The sequence below is a fragment of the Hyperolius riggenbachi genome, chromosome 2 (assembly GCF_040937935.1).
Source record: "Hyperolius riggenbachi isolate aHypRig1 chromosome 2, aHypRig1.pri, whole genome shotgun sequence".
Classification (NCBI taxonomy): Eukaryota; Metazoa; Chordata; class Amphibia; order Anura; family Hyperoliidae; genus Hyperolius; species Hyperolius riggenbachi.
The window spans coordinates 406469924-406493805 of NC_090647.1; the positions used below are offsets into that span (position 1 = coordinate 406469924).

Consider the following 23882-nt stretch of genomic DNA (forward strand, 5'->3'; position numbering starts at 1 on the left):
CACTGCATACCTGTTGTGTTCAGTGAACCCACCACTGTATACCTGTTCTGTTCAGTGAACCTGCCACTGTATACCTGTTCAGTGAACCCGCCACTGCATACCTGTTCTGTTCAGTGAACCCGCCACTGTATACCTGTTCTGTTCAGTGAACCTGCCACTGCATACCTGTTCTGTTCAGTGAACCCGCCACTGTATACCTGTTCTGTTCAGTGAACCCGCCACTGCATACCTGTTCTGTTCAGTGAACCCGCCACTGTATACCTGTTCAGTGAACCCGCCACTGCATACCTGTTGTGTTCAGTGAACCCGCCACTGTATACCTGTTCTGTTCAGTGAACCCACCGCATCAGTGCGCATACCTGTGCAGTTAAGTGAACCCACCTACCTACGTGAGTGCACGCAGTGTGATATTCCACTCCGTGCATACCCGATATGGACAAAACAGGTAGAGGAAGAGGTAGTGCCAGAGCCAGAGGAAGGCCACCCGGCAGGTCTGTGCGAGGTCGTGTAAATGTAATTTCGTGTGGACCTGGCCCACAGTACAGTGCTCAGAAGAAGGCACGTCCCATCACCTCCCAAGATTGTCAGGACGTGGTTGAGTATTTAGCGACACAGAACACCTCATCTTGCTCAGCCACCAGCGCTACTACTAGCACCACTTCCGCTGCATTTGACACTTCGCAAGAATTATTTAGTGGTGAAATCACTGATGCACAGCCATTGTTGTTACAGCCAGATTAATTTTAGCCAGCTCATATGTCTGAGTTACGCGGCAACACTATGGATGTAACGTGTAAGGAGGATGAAGGACCTACTGATGGTGCATGTTTGGATTTTTCTGAGGCAAGCGAAGCTGGGCAGGATGATTACGATGATGACGATGATACGGATCCTCTGTATGTTCCCAATAGAGGAGATGAAGAGGAGGACAGTTCAGAGGGGGAGTCAGAGAGTAGTAGGAGGAGACGAGTTGCTGAAAGAAGCTGGGGCAGCTCTTCGTCAGAAACAGCTGGTGGCAGTGTCCGGCACCATGTGTCGCCACCTATGTACAGCCAGCCAACTTGCCCTTCAGCATCAGCTGCTGAGGTCCCCATAGTGCCCACATCCCAGGGTGGCTCAGCGGTGTGGAAATTTTTTAATGTGTGTGCCTCAGATCGGAGCAAAGCCATCTATTCGCTCTGCCAACAAAAATTGAGCCGTGGAAAGGCCAACACTCATGTAGGGACAAGTGCCTTACGAAGGCACCTGGAGAAAAGGCACAAACAGCAATGGGATGGCCACCTGTGCAAAAGCAGCAGCAGCACACAAAAGAAAAGTCACCCTCCTTCTCCTCTTCCTCCTTCAGGTGCATCACCTGCTTCTGCCGCTTTCTCCCTTGCACCTTCACAGGCACCCTCCTCCACTCCGCCTCTGCCCTTGAGCACTTCCTGCTCCTCTGCCCACAGCAGCAGTCAGGTGTCCGTGAAGGAAATGTTTGAGCGGAAGAAGCCAATTTCGGCCAGTCACCCCCTTGCCCGGCGTCTGACAGCTGGCGTGGCGGAACTGTTAGCTCGCCAGCTGTTACCATACCGGCTGGTGGACTCTGAGGCCTTCCGTAAATTTGTGGCCATCGGAACACCGCAGTGGAAGATGCCAGGCCGCACTTATTTTTCTAGAAAGGCCATACCCCAACTGCACCGTGAAGTTGAGAGGCAAGTGGTGTCATCTCTTGCGAAGAGCGTTGGGTCAAGGGTACACCTGACCATGGATGCCTGGTCTGCCAAGCACGGGCAGGGCCGCTACATTACGTACACAGCCCATTGGGTCAACCTGGTAGTGAACGATGGCAAGCAGGGCGCAGCGGACCAAATTGTGACACCTCCACGGCTTACAGGCAGGCCTCCTGCCACCTCCTCTCCTCCTGCTACATGCTCTTCGCTGTCCTCCTCCTCCTTGGCTGAGTGGCAGTTCTCCTCTCCAGCTACACAGCCCCAGCTCTGCAGGGCCTATGCTGCATGCCAGGTACGACGGTGTCACGCCATCTTAGACATGTCTTGTCTCAAAGTGGAGAGTCACACTGGAGCAGCTCTCCTGGCTGCTCTTAAGAAACAGGTGGATGAGTGGCTGACCCCGCACCACCTGGAGATAGGCAACGTGGTGTGCGACAACGGCAGCAATCCGCTTGCCGCTTTGCATATGGGGAAGCTGACACACATACCCTGCATGGCACATGTCATGAATCTAGTTGTTCAAAGATTTGTGTCAAAGTACCCTGGCTTAGCGGATGTCCTGAAGCAGGCCAGGAAGTTCTGTGGGCATTTGAGGCGCAGCCATGGCACGCTTTGCGGAAATTCAGCGGAAAAACAACTTGCCGGTGAGACGCCTGATTTGCGATAGCCCGACTCGCTGGAATTCGACCCTGCTCATGTTCTCCCGCCTGCTAGAACAGAAGAAAGCCGTCACCCAGTACCTCTACAACTACAGTAGAATGAAACAGTCTGGGAAGATGGGGATGTTCTGGCCCGACAACTGGACACTGATGAAAAATGCATGCAGGCTCATGCGGCCGTTTGAGGAGGTGACCAACCTGGTGAGCAGCAGTGAAGGCACCATCAGCGACTTAATTCCCTACGCTTACTTCTTGGAGCGTGCTGTGCGTAGAGTGGCGGATGAAGCTGCGAATGAGCGTGACCAGGAACCGTTACGGCAGGAACAGGCATGGGACCAATTTTCATCAGACCCAGCTGTTTCCTCAACACCTGCAGCAGCACAGAGGGGGGAGGAGGAGGAAGAAGAGAAGTCGTGTGCAGAAGACGAGTCAGACTCAGAGGATGATGAGCAAGGTGTTTCTTTGGGGGAGGAGGAGGAGGAGGAGGGGACGGCGGCAGGAGAACAACCGCAGCAGGCGTCGCAGGGGGCTTGTGCTGCTCAACCTTCCCATGGTATTGTTCGCGGCTGGGGGGAGGAGGTTGACTTACGTGACGTCACTGAGGAAGAGCAAGAGGAGATGGATGGTACATCTGCATCCGACTTTGTGCAGATGTCATCTTTTATGCTGTCCTGCCTGTTGAGGGACCCCGTATAAAAAACCTCAAGGGGAATGAGCTGTACTGGGTGGCCACACTACTAGACCCTCGGTACAGGCACAAAGTGGCGGACCTGTTACCAACTCACCTGAAGGTGGAAAGGATGCAGCACATGCAGAACAAGCTGTCAACTATGCTTTACAATGCCTTTAAGGGTGATGTGACAGCACAACGCCAGCAAGGTACCACTGCCACTAATCCTCCTCCCGTGTCCACGCAGTCAAAGACAGGACGCTCCAGCGATCTCATGGTGATGTCGGACATGCGGACGTTCTTTAGTCCAACGCCTCGCCGTAGCCCTTTCGGATCCACCCTCCACCAATGCCTGGAACGGCAGGTAGCCGACTACCTGGCCTTAAGTGTGGATGTAGACACTGCTGTGAACAGCGATGAGGAACCCTTGAACTACTGGGTGCGCAGGCTTGACCTGTGGCCAGAGCTGTCCCAATTTGCCATCCAACTTCTCTCCTGCCCTGCCGCAAGCGTCCTGTCAGAAAGGACCTTCAGCGCAGCTGGAGGCATTGTCACAGAGAAGAGAAGTCGCCTAAGTCACAAAAGTGTTAAGTACCTCACCTTTATCAAAATGAATGAGGCATGGATCCCGGAGGGCTGCTGCCCGCCCCAAGACTAAGTCAGTCCCCGCACACACAGCATCTCTGCCTGCACGCCGTGTGACTGGCTGCCTGGCCTGCCCCAAGAAGACTAAGTCGCTCCCAGTCCCTCCACACAGCATGTCTGCCTGCAGGCCGCTTGACTACCTTCTCCGCCACCACCAACAGGGTCCGGGACTCCAGGCGGATTGCTGAATTTTTTAGGCCGCTGCTAGCAGCGGCCGCTGTAATAATTTTTCTGGTGCGTGTACATGACTGCCTAATTTTTCTGGCTGCACTGCGGGCAGCTGCAACAACAAAAGAAAAGGCATGTACATGCGCCCATTCCCCTTCGTGATCATTACCTTGCCGTGGTGAAGGGGCTTGCGTATCACAATGAAGCAATGACCGGCGCCTAGATGAGTGTCTCGGGGGGCACACAAAAGATAATAAGGTCGTTGCTTCATTGTGGTCAGACCAAATTTGATCAGCTGGACAGTCACTGTTCTGTCATTCAGCTACATCAGCCAGGCGACCATATGGGCTGTAAAGCCACCAAAACCTGCACTCTCGCCATGGTGCGCACCAGTCCAGCACGGCCGTCACTACACAAACAGCTGTTTGCGGTGCGTTACACGGTGAGTTTGGTGTGTCAGTGTGAAGCAGTACCTTAATTACAGTACCTGATTGATGTATACACATGCAAGATGTTTTAAAGCACTTTAGGTCTGTCATTTAGCATTCAATGTGATTTCTGCCCTTAAAACGCTGCTTTGCGTCAAATCCAGATTTTTCCCGGGGACTTTTGGCGTGTATCCCACTCCGCCATGCCCCCCTCCAGGTGTTAGACCCCTTGAAACATCTTTTCCATCACTTTTGTGGCCAGCATAATTTTTTTTTTCAAAGTTCGCATCCCCATTGAAGTCTATTGCGGTTCGCGAACTTTAACGCGAACCGAATCTTCCGCGGAAGTTTGCGAACCCGGTTCGCGAACCTAAAATCAGAGGTTCGGCCCAACTCTAATCCTCGGGTCCTAAGGGAATTAAGTTCAGTTATAGCTAAACCCCTTTATCTTATCTTTTGTGACTCTCTTGCAACTGGCAGAGTCCCAGTGGATTGGAGTACAGCCCACGTTTTCCCATTATTTAAGAAGGGCAAAAAATCTGATCCAGGAAATTATAGACCTGTAAGCTTAACATCAGTTGTATGCAAACTATTTGAGGGGTTACTAAGAGATACTATACATGACTTCATAGTAGAAAATAATCTTATTTCTCAGCATCAACATGGGTTTACTAAAGACAGGTCCTGTTTGACTAACATGCTCAGCTTTTATGAGGTAGTGAATGCTAATATGGATATTGGGAATGCTGTAGATGTGATATACTTGGACTTTGCAAAGGCCTTCGACACTGTTCCCCACAAAAGTCTGGTGCAAAAGTTGAGGATGCAAGGACTGGGGAAGAGTCTGTGTTCATGGATAGGGAACTGGCTAATGGACAGAAAACCAAGAGTTGTGGTCAATGGATCGTACTCAAAATGGGAGACTGTTGGCAGTGGGGTCCCACAGGGATCTGTTCTGGGTCCAGTGCTCTTCAATTTATTTATTAATGACCTAGTAGATGCAGTAGTGAGCAATGTTGCTATTTTTGCAGATGATACAAAATTGTGCAGAATCATCAACTCTCAGGAAGATAGTGTCATATTGCAACAGGATCTGGATAGGATGGCTATATGGGCACATACATGGCAGATGAAATTCAACGTTGACAAATGTAAAGTCATGCATTTTGGACGTACTAATGGACTAGCACCATACAAAATAAATGGGATACAGTTGGGGACATCAAACTTGGAGAAGGACTTAGGAGTACTCATTGACAACAAGTTAAATAATCGTACTCAATGCCAAGCAGCTGCAGCTAAAGCTAACAAAATTTTGGGATGCATTAAAAGGGAAATAAAAACTCGAGATGCGAGCATAATATTGCCCCTGTTTAACTCTCTAGTAAGGCCACATCTGGAATATGGAATTCAGTTCTGGGCACCACATTACAAAAAAGATATTGCAGTTTTAGAGCAGGTGCAGAGACGAGCAACAAAATTGATACGTGGGATGGTAGGTCTCACTTATCAAGAAAGGTTAGATAACCTGGGTTTATTTAGTCTAGAGAAAAGACGCCTTAGAGGGGATCTAATTAACATGTATAAATACATCAGAGGGCAATATAATAGCTTGGCGGATGAGCTTTTTGTCCCTAGGCCTTCTCAAAGGACTAGAGGACATGATCTGCGCATGGAGGAAAAACGTTTTAGCCATTTATTTAGGAAAGGGTTCTTTACAGTAAGAGTGATTAAGATGTGGAATGCATTGCCACAGGAAGTCGTTATGGCAAACTCTATACCTGCATTTAAAGGGGGCTTAGATGCTTTCCTTGCGTTGAAAGACATCCATGGCTACAATTACTAGGTAATGCCTAGTAATCCCTAGATAAAATCTAGTAATGCCTAGATAAAATCCAGGGATTTTATCTGATTGCCATCTGGAGTCGGGAAGGAATTTTTCCCTTTAGGGGCTAATTGGACCATGCCTTGTAAGGGTTTTTTCGCCTTCCTCTGGATCAACGGGGATGTGTGGGGGACCAGGCTGGTGTTGTACTTTATACTGGTTGAACTCGATGGACGTATGTCTTTCTTCGACCAAGATAACTATGTGACTATGTGACCTATCTAGTGCAATTAATTGAAATCATGCATGACATTAATTGAATACTAGCACTATGCATTAGAACGAGGAATGCTCATACCTATCCCCCACACACGCCACCCATACATCCCGCCCACTATCCACTAACCCCCATGGGTATGTGGGTTTAGCCCTCAAGTTTTAAAACCAACCATAGTGCGAAATTAGTAGAAATTTCGTATAAAAGTAGCTCAGTAGACATTTGCAGATTGGTCCACCCCAGATGCACAACTGAATATTGTATACAACTGTTTCCCTGGTGTATATCACCCCCCCCCCCCCCCACTATCACAATGTTTAGTATAGATGGTCAGTGCTTAGCACCGTAAATAATGGTGCTTAGGTGTTAGCTGTTAGCTCGCTACTTTTTATTCAATAGATATTTTTTGATAATACTTGATAGCAAAAGTGGTCAACTACTTTAGTCATTAGTTAAGGCTCATTCACACTATGGGGTTAATTCACTAAACCGTGCTATGACAAATAGCACGCCTTATCAGAGATAGCACACCTTATCAGAGATAACACGCCTTATCAAAGTTAACATGCCTTATCAGAGTAACATAGTGAGCGCTACAAACTTATGCCTGCTAATTGGCAATTACATTCGTCCTGCCCTGAGCATTAATTATCAAGGCTGTCTATGCAACACAAGTGTCAGTGGGACACACAGAAAAAAAATAGATCACAAGAACAAGATTAGCTCTTAAAAGAGCTGTTGTGGGGTGCTAAGAATCAGCAAGGAGCAAGCTAAGAAGCCTACAAGAGCCTAACTAATCTTTCCCTATGAGAGTCTGCAGCAGCAGCAGCTGTCCCTTCTCTATTTACTGCAGGCACACGAGTGAGTAAAATGGCCGGCGATGCCTGCCTTTTATAAGGGGGGGGGGGGCTCCAGGAGGGAGTGTAGCCTGATTGGCTACAATGTGCCTGCTGATTGGGATGTAGAGGGTCAAAGTTGACCCTAATGGTGCATTATGGGGGCGAACCGAACTTCCGGAAAAGTTTGCGGTTCTCCACGATCGCGAACCCCCGGAAGTTCGGCGGGAACCGTTCGCCGGCGAAACAATCGGGCCATCTCTAATCACTAGTGGCATAGCAATAGGTAATGCAGAGTTAGTGAATGCACCAGGGCCCTTGGACCAGAGGGGCCCACTAGGGGCCCTCCTTCAACCCCTTTATTAGCTCTTTATTGATGGTACGTTAGTAATGATCACCTCTTCCATAGTTAGTTGAAAGACAACATCTGTCCATCAAGTCCAACCAGATTAGATAATAATATAGTAAGAAAAGCAGAGGTGCCAATAGAGTAAAATATAATTCCAATTAAAACCAATTAAGATGTGGGTGGCAATGGTGGACTTGCCTACCCTACAAAGAGCAAAGGACCACTTTGTATGGTTAACAATATAAATTTAATCAATTTAGTACTCCAAAATGAACAATTAGTTTGCAACGCGTTTCACGGGACACAAGCGAGCTTCCTCAGGCAAAGCACATACAGGCAGGAGCGACCAAGTAGTAGTTCGTACTAGCGTGGCGCCCCCCCCCCCCTTTTCTCCCCACCAGAGTTCTCTGTTGGTGGGTTGGTGGGGTCTGATCACTCCCCCAATGTTTATTTTTTTATACAAATATTTATTTTTTTTACTAAATTTCCGTTTTTTTAATTATTATTTTTTATTATTCGCTTCAGACTCACTTTAACACGACTGAAGGTGTGAAAAAAGAAAATACTGGTAGTCTCAGGTTAATAAATGAGATAGGGACTGTAAGTTTGTTCTTAACCTGAATCTGTCCATAAGTTAAATCACTGTGCCATCTCTGTCCCCTGTACCGCCTCTATGCTCCCAATGCCTCCAGGGTCCTCTTCTGTGTCACCTCTGTTCCTCATGCCCTCAGTGTTCCCCTCTGTGCCACCACTGGCCAGCCGTGTCATCTCTGCCCCCCTGCTCCCTCAGTGTCTCCCTCTGGGCCACCCCTGCCTCCACTGGGTCCTTGTCTACCAACTCTGCCCCCCTGTTTCTCTTTGTGCCTCCTTCTGTCCCCGTGTGCCTCCTTCAGTCCTAGTGATGATTGTAATGTGCTAATTTTGCTTAAAGCGGATCCGAGATGAAAAACTAACTATAACAAGTAACTTGTCTATATATGTTACCTAAAGTTTAGATAGTTTACACAGCATATCTCTCTGCAAACAGCTTCAACATAATATGATTATTTCTTCCTGTGATACAATGAGGGCAGCCATGTTCTGTTTGTCGCAGGCTGCTATCAGGAAATGCTATCAGCTTGCCTCTGTGTAAATCCAGTCCCCTCCTCTCCTCTCTCCTCCCCTCTGCATCTGAAATAAATGGCTAGTAACACCTCCCCCTCCTCCTGCCCAGACTAAGCTCCTGTAAGCCCTTGCTACTGTCTGAAAATGCCAAGGCACTGTGAAAAATGTGGGTGAGGCTTGTTTAGTTTATAGGGAATTAGAGTATTAAAACAAAACAAAAAAAGTATTTGGCTTGAGAAATGCCTTTTAAACTATATCAAAGGAACATAATTATGCAATCAGTAAAAGTTTATCTCGGGTCTACTTTAAGACAATCCAACAATATCCTGCGCCTGAACTATTGACAATAATAATGTCTACCCTGTGCAGGGGAGCCAACAAATGATTCAATCTTTCTCAAAATATACTCCAATTCACTTGTGTCTACTTGACATGTATTCTTTATTAAACATAGTATACAACACTCCCTGTACCCATTAAAAAGAGCAAAACTGCAATGACATGCCTAAGCTAATCACAGCCGGCTGTGTCACACACCATGGTCTCTGTTGCATACAACCCATACGCATGTACACACATACACACAACTCCCGGGAGTTTCAAATTGAAATGTCTGCTTACAGCAGATTAACCTCAAAAGACTCCTCCTCAGTTCCTCAGTTTCACATGCAAGGGTTAATGCCAGGCGATTATGTTAGTAGCAGGGTTTCTTTGTTTACAGAGGATTACCTCCTGGATCTCATTATGCAGCGTTACAGGGTGTTAGCAGTAGCATAAAGCACATAATGCATAGTTGGATTGCCGCTGAGGGCTCTCACCACCTCCTGCGCAATGTCCTTCTTAGCTTGGATCTGGTAAACAGTCCTTTTGGTGTGCTCCGCATCTCTGCAGGTTCAGTGTGCACCCACCACTACAAATGTCCGTATGTTGCCATTTCCGTAATGCTGGGAACCCCTGGAGCTGTCTCAGTATCACACTCCGCGAGACCCGGATGTGACGTCTCTGCTATGCTCTCTGCATCACTAGTATCGGCCGCCCACCAGCCTTCGTCAGATGTAAGTGGGCGGTTGTTTAGCCTTCCACTTTTCACTTCCCAGCAACCAATGTAATTACCATACTCCTCCCAGCGTGCCTTGTCTCACTGTTTTAACTCAATGTGATCCGCAGCCTAGAAGTTTCAAGCCTGATTTCTGTAGTGTTATCATTCAGATAGTCAGTGGTATATCAACCAGTTGAAGGAGTCCTCCTCAGCTGACCAGCATATCTCAGTCTTTATTGCACTGCGTATTGAGGGATTGCTATATTTCTAGTTCATAGCTCACACACTTTCTCATGCCTAGATCATTTATAGATTTAAAGGCTTGAAGTCACCAAGAAATGGTTATTAATCAAACCTCCTAAACCATTTTCAGATCTCATTCAAAAGGCAGCCACCCCTCATACACACTTCAACCCGACCTTCTTAACACATAACATGCTACTATCGCTAGCTACCTGTATATTACTTAAAAATGGTCATAAGACTGATTCATTGAGGTAGGAAGGAAGCCAGGGGGAGGTCAGAGTTTAATCCATGTGGGATAACTGTTCCTAGCCTGAATATCCAACTCGATTCAATCTGACATAATTTTCTGTCGAGGTCGCCTCCCCTAGACGGTATCTGCATTTTAACTATGCCTTTAAATCTCAAGCATTCAGGGTTTTTATCATGATTGAGCATGAAATGTAGTCCTAAAGGGCTAGTCTCATCTCCCTCCTTGATGTTATGTACATGTTGCTGGATGCGTTTTTTAAGCATCTGTGTCGTTTTGCCCACATAATTCAACCCGCAAGGGCAACAAATCATGTAGACAACATATTTGCTTTCACAATTCATGAACGTTTGTATTTCATACGTTTTTCTTCTACGTGAGTCGTGAAACTCATTTGTACGCTCAACAAGATGGCACACACTGCACCGTCCACACCGATGCATGCCTAACGGTCGCATAGAGGGTCCCAGCCACATTCGTGCTGACTGAGGTGTCACTGTTTTAAAATCAGATCTGACCAACATATCGCGAAGATTCAGTGCCCTCTTTGCCGCCAGTTTGGGGTATTCACCCACCGCTTCGATTATTCGCGGATCTAATCGCAACAAGTGCCAATGTTTTGCTAGTGCTTTCCGCAATTGGTTCCAGTGTGTGCCATATGTTGTCACTAACCTGACGTGGTTGTCTTTTGGTTTATGCTTTCTTCTGCTGCTTGTTAATAGGTCATCTCTAGGGGTCATATCAACCCTCTGCTTTGCAGTGTCAAGGGTTTCCTCATGATAGCCTCTATTTTTGAATCGTTCAGTCATTTCTACAGCCTCCCTTTCATAGTCTTCACTATCAGTGCAGTTCCTGCGTACTCTAAGGAGTTGTCTTACCGGTATCCCTTTTAGTAAAGATGGGGGGTGAAAACTTGTCGCATGAAGCAGCGTGTTCCCTGCTGTGGGTTTTCTAAATGTTGTAGTTTTTAGTCTATCTCCCTCCTTCCGTATGGCCAGATCCAAAAAGCTAATTTCCTTCTCATCTATCGTATGTGTCAGGACAATATTTCTGTCATTCATATTTAGATGATCCAGGAAAACTGCTAACGCCTCCCTTGTACCCCTCCAGACCAGGAGGACGTCATCCACATAACGTATCCAGGCAGCGGCATGCGCCCCAAACGCCACGTTGGAGTAAACCTCCTGGCGTTCCCAAAGGCCTAAATGGAGGCATGCATAGGCTGGGGCACATGCCGCGCCCATAGACGTCCCCCTGATCTGGCGGTAGAAGGTCCCATCAAATCGAAAGCAGTTACAGGTGAGGACCATTTCAAGGAGATCCATGATCAGTTGACACCTACCTCTCTGCACCATGGCAACGTTCTTTAAAGAGAACTCAATTGCCCTCAAGCCCACATGATGTGGGATTGACGTGTACAGTCCTTCCACATCTACACCAACAAGTAGGTCACTAGGTCCCACCTTTAAATCCTCTAAAAGGTACAGTACGTGTCCAGTGTCACGTGCATATGATGGCAAACCCTCAACTAGATGTTTTAAATTCTCATCTAGGAAGGTTGCCACTTTTCCAAATGGGCCCTCTATGGCCGATACAATCGGCCTTCCTGGTGGGCATTCTACATTTTTGTGCACCTTGGGGATAAGGTATAGTACTGGTATGCGGTAGGTGTCAACGTTCATGAACCGCCACTCATCATGGCTAATGTATCCCCCCTGCACCGCCTGATCTAATTTAACATTGAGTCTACGTACTATATCTGGAAAGGGATCAGCCGACAGTTTCCTATACACATTTTGGTCACCCAACTGTCTCCACACCTCATTCAAGTATAGGTCTTTTCCCCATAAAACAACGTTTCCGCCATTGTCGCTGGACCTCACTACAATAGAATCAGCACGTTGCAAGTCTTGCAGTGCCTGACTTTTATTAGGGGTTAAGTTAGAGCAAATGGGTGGCTGCCAGTTCAAAGAACGCAACTCCCTTTCGAATGCTTCTCCAAAGGTCCTCAAGTGTGGATTCATCGACAAGGGCGGAAAATATCTAGACCCAGGTCTCAAGTTGGTGAATGCTATAGACTGTGCGTCAATGTCTTGTGTCTCGGCCGCGTTGGAATCCAACAAAGTCTCCAAGTCAATGAGGGCTTGTCTGTCTGAGACCGATAGTTCTGTCTCCAATTCATTCCCTCTCCCGTCAGTGTCTTGTTTATTAGGGTTCTTGGCCCACATCACCCTAAACATGACTCTTCGTAAAAAAAGTCTCAGATCTTTGTAGACCTCAAAGTGGTCGCCATAGCGTGTGGGACAAAATGACAGACCTCTGTTCAAAACTTTTTTATGAGATTCATTTACCTCAAAATCAGATAAATTGATAATGTTGAGGGTCAACTTTAAGCAAAAAATTCACAATTACGATTATGAGTAATTATGATTTCAAAATTGAATTGATTTTGCATAAGCCATTCGTAAATTTTTTTCTTTCTTTTTGCAAAATTACGAACACAACCATCGGAAATAATTTTCCCAGTAAATCGCAAAACCGCATTTGCGCAAACCATAAACAAGTCACATTATAAATTATTAAGTCAGTGTTTTCCTATTATAAAATCTTTCCTCTCTTTGATTTACCGTATTTTTTTTGACTATAAGACGCTCCAGACTATAAGACCTGCCTAGGTTTAGAGGACAAAAAACAGGGGGTAAAAATATATACTAAACCTGATGCATCTATAGTGCAGGGGCGTCTTATGGACTCCCCCCCCAATTATGTTTCCCTTGCGCCTCATGTGTCCTCCTCTGCCCTGTTGTCCTCTGGGGTCCCCATGTCATCCTCTGTCTCCCTGTGTTCTTGTGACCCCCTGTGTCATCCTTTTCCCCTGGTGTCTTCCTATGTCCCTGTCCATGTGCCCATCCCTGTGTGTGGTGTCCCACTGTGTTCCATCCCTGTGTGCGCTGTCCCGCTGTGTCCCAGTCCCTGTGTGTGTTGTCCCTGTGTCTAAGTCCCTGTGTGTGGTGTCCCCCTGTGTCCCAGTCCCTGCTTGCGGTGTCCCTCATTGTATCACAGGAAGAAATAATCATATTCTGATGAAGCTGTGCCTTTGTGCAGTGTCCCATGTCTCTGTGTCTGATGTCCCCATGTGTCCTGTCCCTTTGTGCTGTGTCCCCAATCCTGCGTTCAGTGTCCTGCATACCATAGCTTCTCCCTGACTCCTCAGGTTGACGAGGAAGTAGCCATGGACCAATCAGGTGTGTGTGTGTGGGGGGGGGGGGGGGGAGAGGCTGCCCCAGATAACCAATTACAGAGCTCACTGCTTTTTTTTGGCTTTTAACAGCACCGAATAGTCCAGAGGGTGGGATCAATGCCTTTGTCTGCCATTATACACACCACAGAAAGGATTCACCATCTGCCACTGTCTACCACGTGCAGTTCGGAAACAAAGCGTGGCAGTGCTACATTAGCCTTCTAGTACAGCGGCAGGATGCACGCTAAATCTGCATGGTGGAAATCCGCATGGACACAGCTGAGTACAGTAGTGTTGTCCGGATCATGAACGATTCGGATCTTTGATCCGAATCTCTTTTGTGAGTCGAATCATCCGGATCATCAAAATGAACAATTCGGTTCACAGAGGGGGTGGAGCCAGGAGCGCCCCCCCCCCCCTCTCAGCGGGCAGGGGGGTCCTGGAAGCAGAGCAGAGATGGATCACTCAGTTCGAGGGTAGCCAGACTTGCAGGGACAGGTAGATAAGAGAGGGAACATGGGTGCCACTGCCAAATATGTGTAGCACACGTAGTGGCTGGCTGTAATGTGCTGCTAATTTTAGGCTGTCTGTTCGCGCATAGTGAACAAATGGGAAACTTTTGGCTCAGAAGCACAGCTCAGTAATTTTGCAGACAGCGTGCTGGGCTAGAACGACAGGGCAGGCACTGTGATTGCAGTGCAATATGATCCTCCTGCATTCTGCTCTAAACAGCTGCACTTGACTTCTCCCTAAATTTATGATGAGTGTTCGAAGTGAGAAAAGGACACATTGGGGAATGCTTTCTTTCACTGTGAGACGTTTGCATGTAAAGTATACAGATGAACATATAGGTGAAATATATTTAAAGCATATGATTGCAACATGTGGGTAATGTGTGCAAAAAACATTTCTGCTCTCCCCTCTTCGTCCACCTCCTCCCTTCTCTGTCCACTCCCTGCCCTTCTCTGTCCACCATCTCCCCTTCTCTGTCTGTCCACCCCCTCCCCTTCTCTGTCCACTGCAGGGAAAGTCCTGTCCTGCTAGTCATTTCACCCCCGAATGCTTCCCTAGTAAAATGATTCAAATATTCTGATCAAAGATCCGGATCTTTTCAATTATCCAATTCGAATGATCCGAATCCTTGAAAAGATCCAGACTTCCTATCTCTAGAGTACAGCGGCCGGCTGAAGCTCCGCCCATGTTGTACAGTGATTGTCCCCAATGATCCCTCCCTCGGGACTACCGAGTCCTGTAAGAAGAAGCAAGCAGGAGAAGGGAGCGCTGCAATTGGCGGTCTGAGGCAGCGCCCCCTGCCTGATTGGTCAATGGCTGCTTCCTCATCATCGGAGCTGCTGGCTGTCGGGGGAGATACTATGGTATGCAGGAAACAGGGGGACTTCAAACGCAGGGATGTGGACACAGGAGGACATAGGATGCAGGGACATGGGACACTGGACACAGGGGGACATCATACGCAAGGAAGGGACACTGGACACAGGGGGACATCAGGCGCAAGGACAGGGACACGGGACAATGCACACAGGGACACAGAAGGACATTGGATGCGGCCGCAGGGACATGAGACAGTGCACACAGGGACTCTGCACACATGGAAGGGACACTGCACGCATGGATGGGACATAAAGGGACACTGCACACAGAGACTGGGACACAGTGCGACACAGCACACAGGGATGGTGACGCCAACCACAGGGGGATAGAGGACAAACACAGCCAGTACACAGGAGGATAGAGGACAAACACAGCCAGTACAAAATATATCTAGCCTCCCAGAATGCTTGCGGGGGGGGGGGATTTCACATAGCTATACCGGCTAGGCTAAACCTCACTGGGAGGGCAGGGATACATACCAACACACAGTAATATATAGCTAGTGAAAGTATTTATGATGAATAACAAGAACATTAATGTAATAGTGGGTATGCTGAATAATTTACTGCATTCTACTGAAAATCTCACTACAGTGCCTCTTAAATTGCACTCTTCTATAGATATATAAAATCGGACGGTACAACCTGGAAGATATGTTCTGGGGGGTCTCACTCCCCCATCCCTGCACACCTGGGTGGAACCACAAACAGCCAATCAGATTTCACTCATTCACGTCAATGGGAAAATTTAAAAGGCTGCCAATCTGTCAGTAATAAAGCCAGAGTCCCCAAACTTGTCACTGTTGGTCACTTGGTGACCGAGGTTAAAAATACAAGGAAAGTTGGCAGATCAAATTTTAGCAATTCATTTTTAATGGGAAAATGTAAACTGCAGCCATTCTTAGAATGTTAATCGCAGGGTTCTCAAACTTGGCATAGGTAGTCACTGAGTGACTGGGATTAATAGTCAGGAAAGTGGATGATACCTACAACAGCCAATCAAAATTCACCTAGTACTTTTCAAGGGAATATTTAAATTGCTGCCATTCCTACACGGTTAATGGCAGAGGCCTCAAACCTGGTACAGTTGGTAATTGGGAAAAATTAAACTACATCCATTCTCACATCATTGATGTCAAAGACCCCAAAAACTCACAAACTTGGTCATTGAGTGACTGTGTGTCAAGGTTAGAAAAAGTGGCCGGACCCACCAACAGCCATACATACCCGAGCAATGCTGGGTCTTCGGCTAGTAATATGTTACCTTTAAGATCAATTCCTGAAGTTCTCCTTTAACACATAAATATGACTTAGAGAGGAACTTTATCCAAGGACTAAACTTCATCCCATTTAGTAGCTGATAACCCCTTTTCCACGAGAAATCTTTACCTTCTCTTGATTAGGGGGGCTTTGTGTGGCTGAAATTTTAGAGATACCACTCCCTCAGTGTGCTGTCATGACCATGGTCATAATAGTTTCCTTGCTGTGAAATGTATTGCATTGTGGGATATAACGGCCGTTTCCAACTGCCAAGAAACCAATTTCTCCCTCTGTGCATATGTAAATCTATAAAAAAAACTTTCAGCTTATCACATTGATAGTGGGTGTGGTTATAGATAATGGCAGTTGATGCTGTCTACTTTTTTTTTCTTGTCTACCAGTAGTAAAGATGATGACAAAATGGCCTAGGCAAGATTGCAGTTTTTGCCCACCACTGATGATCACCTGGCTTTTTAAATAAGATTTGGTGGGGGCTAACATCCACCAGGACCCTAGACTCTTTCCAGGCCCTAGGCAACTGCCTAGGTTTGCCTTGTAGATGATCTGGCTCTGCCCCTACTACTATTTTCAGAGTTCCTCTTTAACAAACAAATATTCTTTATACAAGTATCCTTTGGCATTCTGTTCCAATCTTATTTTTAAGTCTGTTTATCAGCATCATGAACAGCTCATAATCTGTATACACCAGTTTCATGTTATTTAACATTATGTCATGTAATCTAAAATAGAGAAAATACATGTAACTTACTAGGTCGACGCCAGAATGATAAGCCCATGTTTTGCAAGCTGACTCTTCTGTTTCAGGACCGGAGTTCTCTGTGGCATACCACACATAAACATGTGATTCCCCAGGTTTAACTATGTCATCTTTCTTTAGCCACTCTTCAGTTTCATCGGCATAACTATATCCTTCTGATGACTTTTCATAAGAAACTCCATGGGCATGAATGGAATAGGGACGAGTTGCTAGGTTTTTAAACACAACCTATCAGAAAAAAACACAATCCCACAAATATGCCGTTAATTAATTAGAACAATGCACTAAACACTGGGCATCATTAACACAATTTGTAACTTTTCTTGAAGACCTGAGTTTTTAAAGAGAACCAGAGAGGATAAAATAAAAGCTTTTATACATACCTGGGGCTTCCTCCAGCCCCATACGCACGGATCGCTCCCACGCCGCCGTCCTCCGCTGCCTGGATCCGCCGGTACCGGGTCCCGTCATTACCGCCAGTCGGCCGGCGGACGCAGCCAATTCTCCGCATCACAGGGGCTCCCTCCATACACTTACGTTTGTGGCTGCCTACTGTGCAGCCGCATGCATAAGGGTATGGAGGGAGCCCCAGTGATGCGGACAATTGGCCGCATCCGCCGGAAGTGACGGGACCCGGTAGCGGCGATAGAGGAAGCGGAGGATGGCGGCGTGGGAGCGATCCAGGCTTATGGGGCTGGAAGAAGCCCCAGGTATGTATAAAAGCTTTTTTCTATATTCCAATTTCATTCCTCTCTGATTCCCTTTAAAGTGATTTCACTGCTTTTATTTTGTTGCATAAATACTAGCCAGTAATGATAGGCATATAAAGAATGATGTAGTTGCAGTAGCCCACAACCAGCTAAGGGCTCACTGAAGAGAATATGTATGTTTTCAACAATGCTGAATCGGGAACAAATGTTGTTCTTTAAGTGTTAAATGAGTTAGAAATATAGAATGGCCAGATGTAAGAGACGTGTCCTTTAATTTTTCTTTTTTCCTTTTCTTTATTTTGTTTCAACTTTAGTGAAGAAAGGTTCAGGACATCCAAGACCAGGGGCCATATGCAATTCACTTTTTCACCTGAGTTTTCTCCAAAGTGATATTTTTATAACTTGTCAATAAAATGTCTTTTAGACCACCAGCAAGCGTACAAATACTCAAAATAATTTTGGCAGCACTTTTTCATCTTCTTTTTGGTACTTTTTCCATAGCAAAGTGCTGAAATGTTATTTTAAATCGAAGATGAAAAAGTATCTCCTAGGAGAAAACTCAGGAGAAAAGGTGAATTGCATATGGCCCGAGGGCCCTTATTCAACTCACTTTTTCTATTAAGATTTCTCCTAGATAATATTTTCACACCTAGGCCCATATGCAATTAACTTTTTTTCCTGAGTTTTCTCCTAAGAGATAATTTTCTTCTTTTCTAACTTGTTTTCAAAATTTGGAAGCGCTGCCAATGTCTCCTGCTGTACAAAATTAATGTAAGTATACTTATGGCTAGCTGCATCCATGTGCATCAATTTGCATTTAAATTATAGATTAGGACTAGTACATGATTTGCATCTGATTTGCATTCAAGGCATGTATTTAGCCCTGTGGGGCTCTGCATGCCTCTGTTAGTCTACAATTCAGTTGCAGCCTATGAGCGCTGTCATTTGTTTGATGTCTGTTTGAGAGAAATGTGTATACCATTTTATGACTAGCAGCACTAGGAAAAAATTGTGTTTTTATCGTTAGACTAGCGGTAGGTCTTCCCCGAGAGGACCCGTCACCGCCGTGGGGAAGTCTATTGGGGAATAATTTGTGCACAGATTATTTATACTGAAGCTAATGTCCTCGTTTGCTGTACCTGTTTTGAATGCATGTTGTGTATTTTAGTACACAATTGTGGAGCTCTGCACATCTATTGCAGTTAGTCAATTCGGGTGCAGCCTCTGTTTGGAAGCGCTGCCAATGTCTCCTGCTGTTCAAATTAATTTACAGCATTCTGAAATTTAAAAAAGTACCAAAAAGTAGGCGAATTGTTTATCGACAAATTGTGAAAATATCACCTAGGAGAAAACTAAGGAGAAAAAGTGAATTGAATAAGGGCCCTTATCAAGAAAATGCAGAAAGAGTTTAACTTACCTGGGGCTTTTCCTGGCCCCCTGCAGACATCCTGTGCCCGCGCCTGGACAAAAAAAAAGCGCTGGGAGAAAACCTCTTACTGATCTTGTGCAGGACACTCCTGGCAATATAAGCAGAATTGAGAACGCGTACAGCCAGCGTCGCCAAAAACGGAGGTGAGCAGTAGTGCCGGGCGAACACCTGGATGATCGGGTTCGGGTCCGTTCGCCGAACATGGGCCAGATGTTCGGCATGTTCGGCCCGAACCCCGAACTCCCCGAACATCCCTCTTTTGGGGGCCCTATGGGGTCGCAGGCATAAGGGGGGAGCATGCCCCGGTCGCGGGGGGGGGGGGGGTCGGAAATTCCCCCCACCCCCTCCGCTAGCGCTCCCCCCTCTGCCCGCTTCCCCATAAAAAAGTTTGATGAAAGTACCGGTGGCTGGCCTGGCAGTAGAGTGAGTGAGGAGGAGGAGTCCGGAGAGTGACGCGTTGAGGCCGGGCAGCGGGCGGTTCAGCGTTGTACCCTTGTGGTACTTCCGCCCTTTCTCTGACCTCACGTCCTCTACGTGATGACGCATACGAGGGTACGCGTGACGCGTACCCTCGTATGCAGAGGACGTGAGGTCAGAGAAAGGGCGAAAGTACCACAAGGGTACTACCGCTGAACCGCCCGCTGCCCGGCCTCAACGCGTCACTCTCCGGACTCCTCCTCCTCATCACTCACTCTACTGCCAGGCCAGCCACCGGTACTTTCATCAAACTTTTTTATGGGGAAGCGGGCAGAGGGGGGAGCGCTAGCGGAGGGGGTAGGGGGGAATTTCCGACCCCCCCCCCCCGCGACCGGGGCATGCTCCCCCCTTATGCCTGCGACCCCATAGGGGGGCAGTATTCGGCCGAACAGGGCCCTGTTCGGCCGAACAGGGGCCCTGTTCGGCCTGTTCGGCTGGGCATTGAGCTGTTCGGGCGAACCCGAACTAAAAAGGCCGAACACCATGAGGTGTTCGGCCGAACTCGAACATCACCCGAACAGGGTGATGTTCTGCAGAACCCGAACAGTGGCGAACACTGTTCGCCCAACACTAGTGAGCAGCAGCAGGGAAACAAAGGATCGTTTTGTCCTGGCACAGGCACAGGACATCTGCAGGGGGCCGGTAGAAGCCCCAGGAAGTTAAACTTTTTTTTTGTAATTACTGATTACAGTTGTCCTTTAAGCCACCAATAAGCAAGAACATATTCCCAATTTTGACAGCAGGTCAAAACAGAAGGTGAAACATTATCTCCTAGGAGAAAATTATCCTGATTAGTCAACTACATATTTGTGGTGCCACCAGTACATAGCTAGCTTAGCAGTGATAACAGGTGTGTGTATACATCTGAATGCATAGTGAGGCACAAACTTCTGGACAATATGGCATTGTGTCAAAAAGGGGTATTTCTGTCCAAGAAAAACATTAAGGGCAGAATTAAAGTCTACAAGAAGTCCAAGGATTGGACAGCAGAAGACTGGATCAAAGTTATTTTCTTTGATGAATCTTCCTGACTGGTTGGGATATCTGGAAAATGAATTATCTAGAGGAGAAAATGAGAATGCTACCATGCATTCTGTGATGTGTAAACAAGGGATTGAACTCAATCACAGTTCTGCCCAAGAACGGTGAAATAAAGAAAAAATTATATCAACATGTCTAGGCACAGTTTGGTGATGGTCTGTGTATTTTCCAGCATGATATAGCACAACGTCATGAAGAAAAAAGTTAACAAAGTGGTTCAGAAATCATGAAATTGAAATTTTGTACACATGGCCATGAAACACCCTAGATCTCAATCTCATTGAGAACCTGAGATACATTGTCAAACAAACAAGCAGAAATCCAGAAATGGTGAGAAACTCCAAGCACCAACAAGGCAATTTGTTTTATATCATACCTCCAGGTTAGTAATTTCCCACCCAAAGGAAGGCTTTTTTCTAGAGGCATCTCATGCACATATTTCCTACTTTTGGGCAAATTCATCTTATATATACACTTATAATAGCACATTTTATTCACTTGGCGGGATGTACCCACTTCCACTTTGTCTTTGTGGGTTCAATCCTTCACATTCAGCATTTATGTGTCTACCATCCGTGGCTTTGTTTTTCATGTTTTCTCTGTTTTCCATTTTCTCTCCACTGTCTCCTTTCATTCTCCTTTATTTCCTTATGTGTCACCCTTCTTCCTCTCCCCATTGCAGTCTCTGTTTCTTTTATCCTTCTTTTCTCTACCCCTTCCTCTCATCTTATTCTGCCGTCCTTTTTTGACCCTTCCTTTCTTCTTTTTACTTTGTCTTTTCTCTTTACCCTTTTTCCTCATCTTCCCTTTCCCCTCCCAGAGAAGAAGCAAAGGTTTCACAATGGTGGGCATGATGCAATCTAATCAAGCCTGGTGATCACATCCAGATAAAGTATATCAGGTCTATGGTGTAACCCTTGGCTGTCTGAAGTCTTATGAGTCTTGCACTGTTATGTTAGGCTATTGAGATCTTGGCGACACCACAAGATGTAAACATCATCCCATGGTGTACAGTAATATAAAAACATATGAGGGAAGCTCTTGATCTGCTATTTAAAAATGGCAACCAGTGAGGTACTAAGAGTGACCTGATGTCATCCAGAAATCGACTCACTCATGCATAGCCCCGGTTTTTTAGTGGCTTAGAAAGGAACTGGTAAGAGTAATCCTCTTTCATTTTATTATCAAAGCCAAACTTTTTTCATGTATAAACACTTTATTAGTAGAGATGGCTAATTAGATGCTAATAATTCCAACTTCCAATGATAGGCGATTTTGACAGGGATTTGATGTAGATTCAATGCAAATTGTGTGCAGCTTGGAAAGAATAGAATCAAAATAGACAGGTAGCTGCATTTGCATGGAAGTTGGAATCACCTTCTCATCGACCATAGTAATTATTAATAGAAAGAGAAGCTGGTACTATCCAGGTGAGTGAAAGTTTCCACTTGTCATCACAGGCATCACAGATTAAAACACTAATGTGCTGTGACATTTATAAATAGGATTTGTTTACCTGAATAACATCTTCAACTTCAGCTCTGATTACAGGTCCAAGTATACCAAGGTGTTCTTCATATTCACCATCCACATCAGGTTTTGTGAACGTGCCATCAAGATAACGTTGAAATACAACTTTCTTGTATACAGTGCCTCTGTTTTCAGTGACTGGTTTCTCATTTACATTGTATCTTTTATGGAAACAATAATATTTTAGATTTTGACAGAACAACACAAACACACAATTTTTAAATTCTTCCAAACTGTTGAAGGTCTGAGGACAGTAAAATCTTACAACGGACATTATCATAGACCAATAAATGCCAGAAGAATAATAAAATGGAGAAGATATGCACATACTTTGCCTTCTATAAAAACAAGTTAGGTTTCTTAATGTGTGTACATGCCTTCAAATTCTGTTACCTGCTGGGATTTGGACTTGAACCTAGAGATGAGCGTAATGACGTAATTACGATTTCGTGAAATTTCGCGTAATTAGTGTAATTACGATTATGGCCGTAAGTACATAATCGTAATGAAGAAGGTTTTCGCGAAATTTCGCGTAAGCGTAATTTTTCGCGTAATTTTCGCATTACAGTGGGTATTACAAAATTAATGCGTATGGCCATGCTCCCAAGCGGAAAAGTTGATGCATGGATCAATGTTAGGTAGCCGCCGACTTTAAGGGTTAATAGCAAAGCCCCCTTAAATGCTAAGAGCCTCAAATTTGGAGAATATATTAAGGAGATCAGGAGGAATAAGAGGAAAAAAATTTTTTTCAAAAAGACATTATAGTTTTTGAGAAAATCGATGTTAAAGTTTCAAAGTAAAAATGTATACATTTAAAAACCCGCCGACTTTAACGGTTAATAGCAAAGCCTGCTTAAAGTTTAGGAACACCAAATCCCTAGGGTATATTAAGGGGATCAGTGGGAATAAGAGGAAAAAAACATTTTTCAAAAAGATCTTATAGTTTTTGAGAAAATCGATTTTTAAGTTTCAAGGGCAAAAATGTCTTTTAAATGCGGAAAATGTCAGTTTTTTTTTGCACAGGTAACAATAGTGTATTATTTTCATAGATTCCCCCAAGTGGGAAGAGTTTTACTTACTTCGTTCTGAGTGTGGGAAATATAGAAAAAAAAAACGACGTGGGGTCCCCCCTCCCAGACCTCTTTAACCCCTTGTCCCCCATGCAGGCTGGGATAGCCAGAATGCGGAGCACCGGCCGCGTGGGGCTCCGCACCCTGATTATACCAGCCCGCATGGTCCATGGATTGGGGGGTCTCAGAAGGGGAGGGGCAGCCAAGCTTTCCCCTCCCACTCCGAGCCCTTGTCCAATCCAAGGACAAGGGGCTCTTCTCCACCTCCGATGGGCAGTGGAGGTGGAGGCCGCGATTTCCTGGGGGGGGGGGGTTCATGGTGGAATCTGGGAGTCCCCTTTAAAAAGGGGTCCCCCAGATGCCCACCCCCTCTCCCAGGAGAAATTAGTATAGAGGTACTTGTACCCCTTACCCATTTCCTTTAAGAGTTAAAAGTAAATAAACACACAAACACTTAGAAAAAGTATTTTAATTGAACAAAAAACATAACCACGAAAAAAGTCCTTTAATATTCTTAATTAACCAATAATACTTTCCTGTCCCTTTAAATAAATGATCCCACGCAATATCCTCGGAAATGTTCTATCAGTTACAATGTAACAAAGTTATTACAATGTAACAACTTTGTTACATTGTAACTACGCCGCACCCGACGTCACTCGCCGCTCAGCCGCCGCACGGACCCGACAGAGCTCTGAGCTATATAGCTCAGAGCTCTCTAAGCATCTTTGTATTTGGGCTCCAAGGAGCCCC

At 45.9% G+C, this 23882-nt stretch overlaps 1 protein-coding gene across 1 annotated transcript in view; it reads right to left on the minus strand.

Moving 5' to 3' along the window:
* The window catches only part of F5 (coagulation factor V), a 485541-nt gene that overhangs the window by 134574 nt on the left and 327085 nt on the right, over positions 1 to 23882 (minus strand). Inside the window, exons 15-16 of the mRNA XM_068269820.1 lie at positions 22046 to 22220; positions 16864 to 17100 (exon numbers count right to left, since the gene is read on the minus strand). Coding sequence (XP_068125921.1) covers positions 16864 to 17100; positions 22046 to 22220 — 412 coding nt within the window. The remainder of the gene's footprint in view (positions 1 to 16863; positions 17101 to 22045; positions 22221 to 23882) is intronic.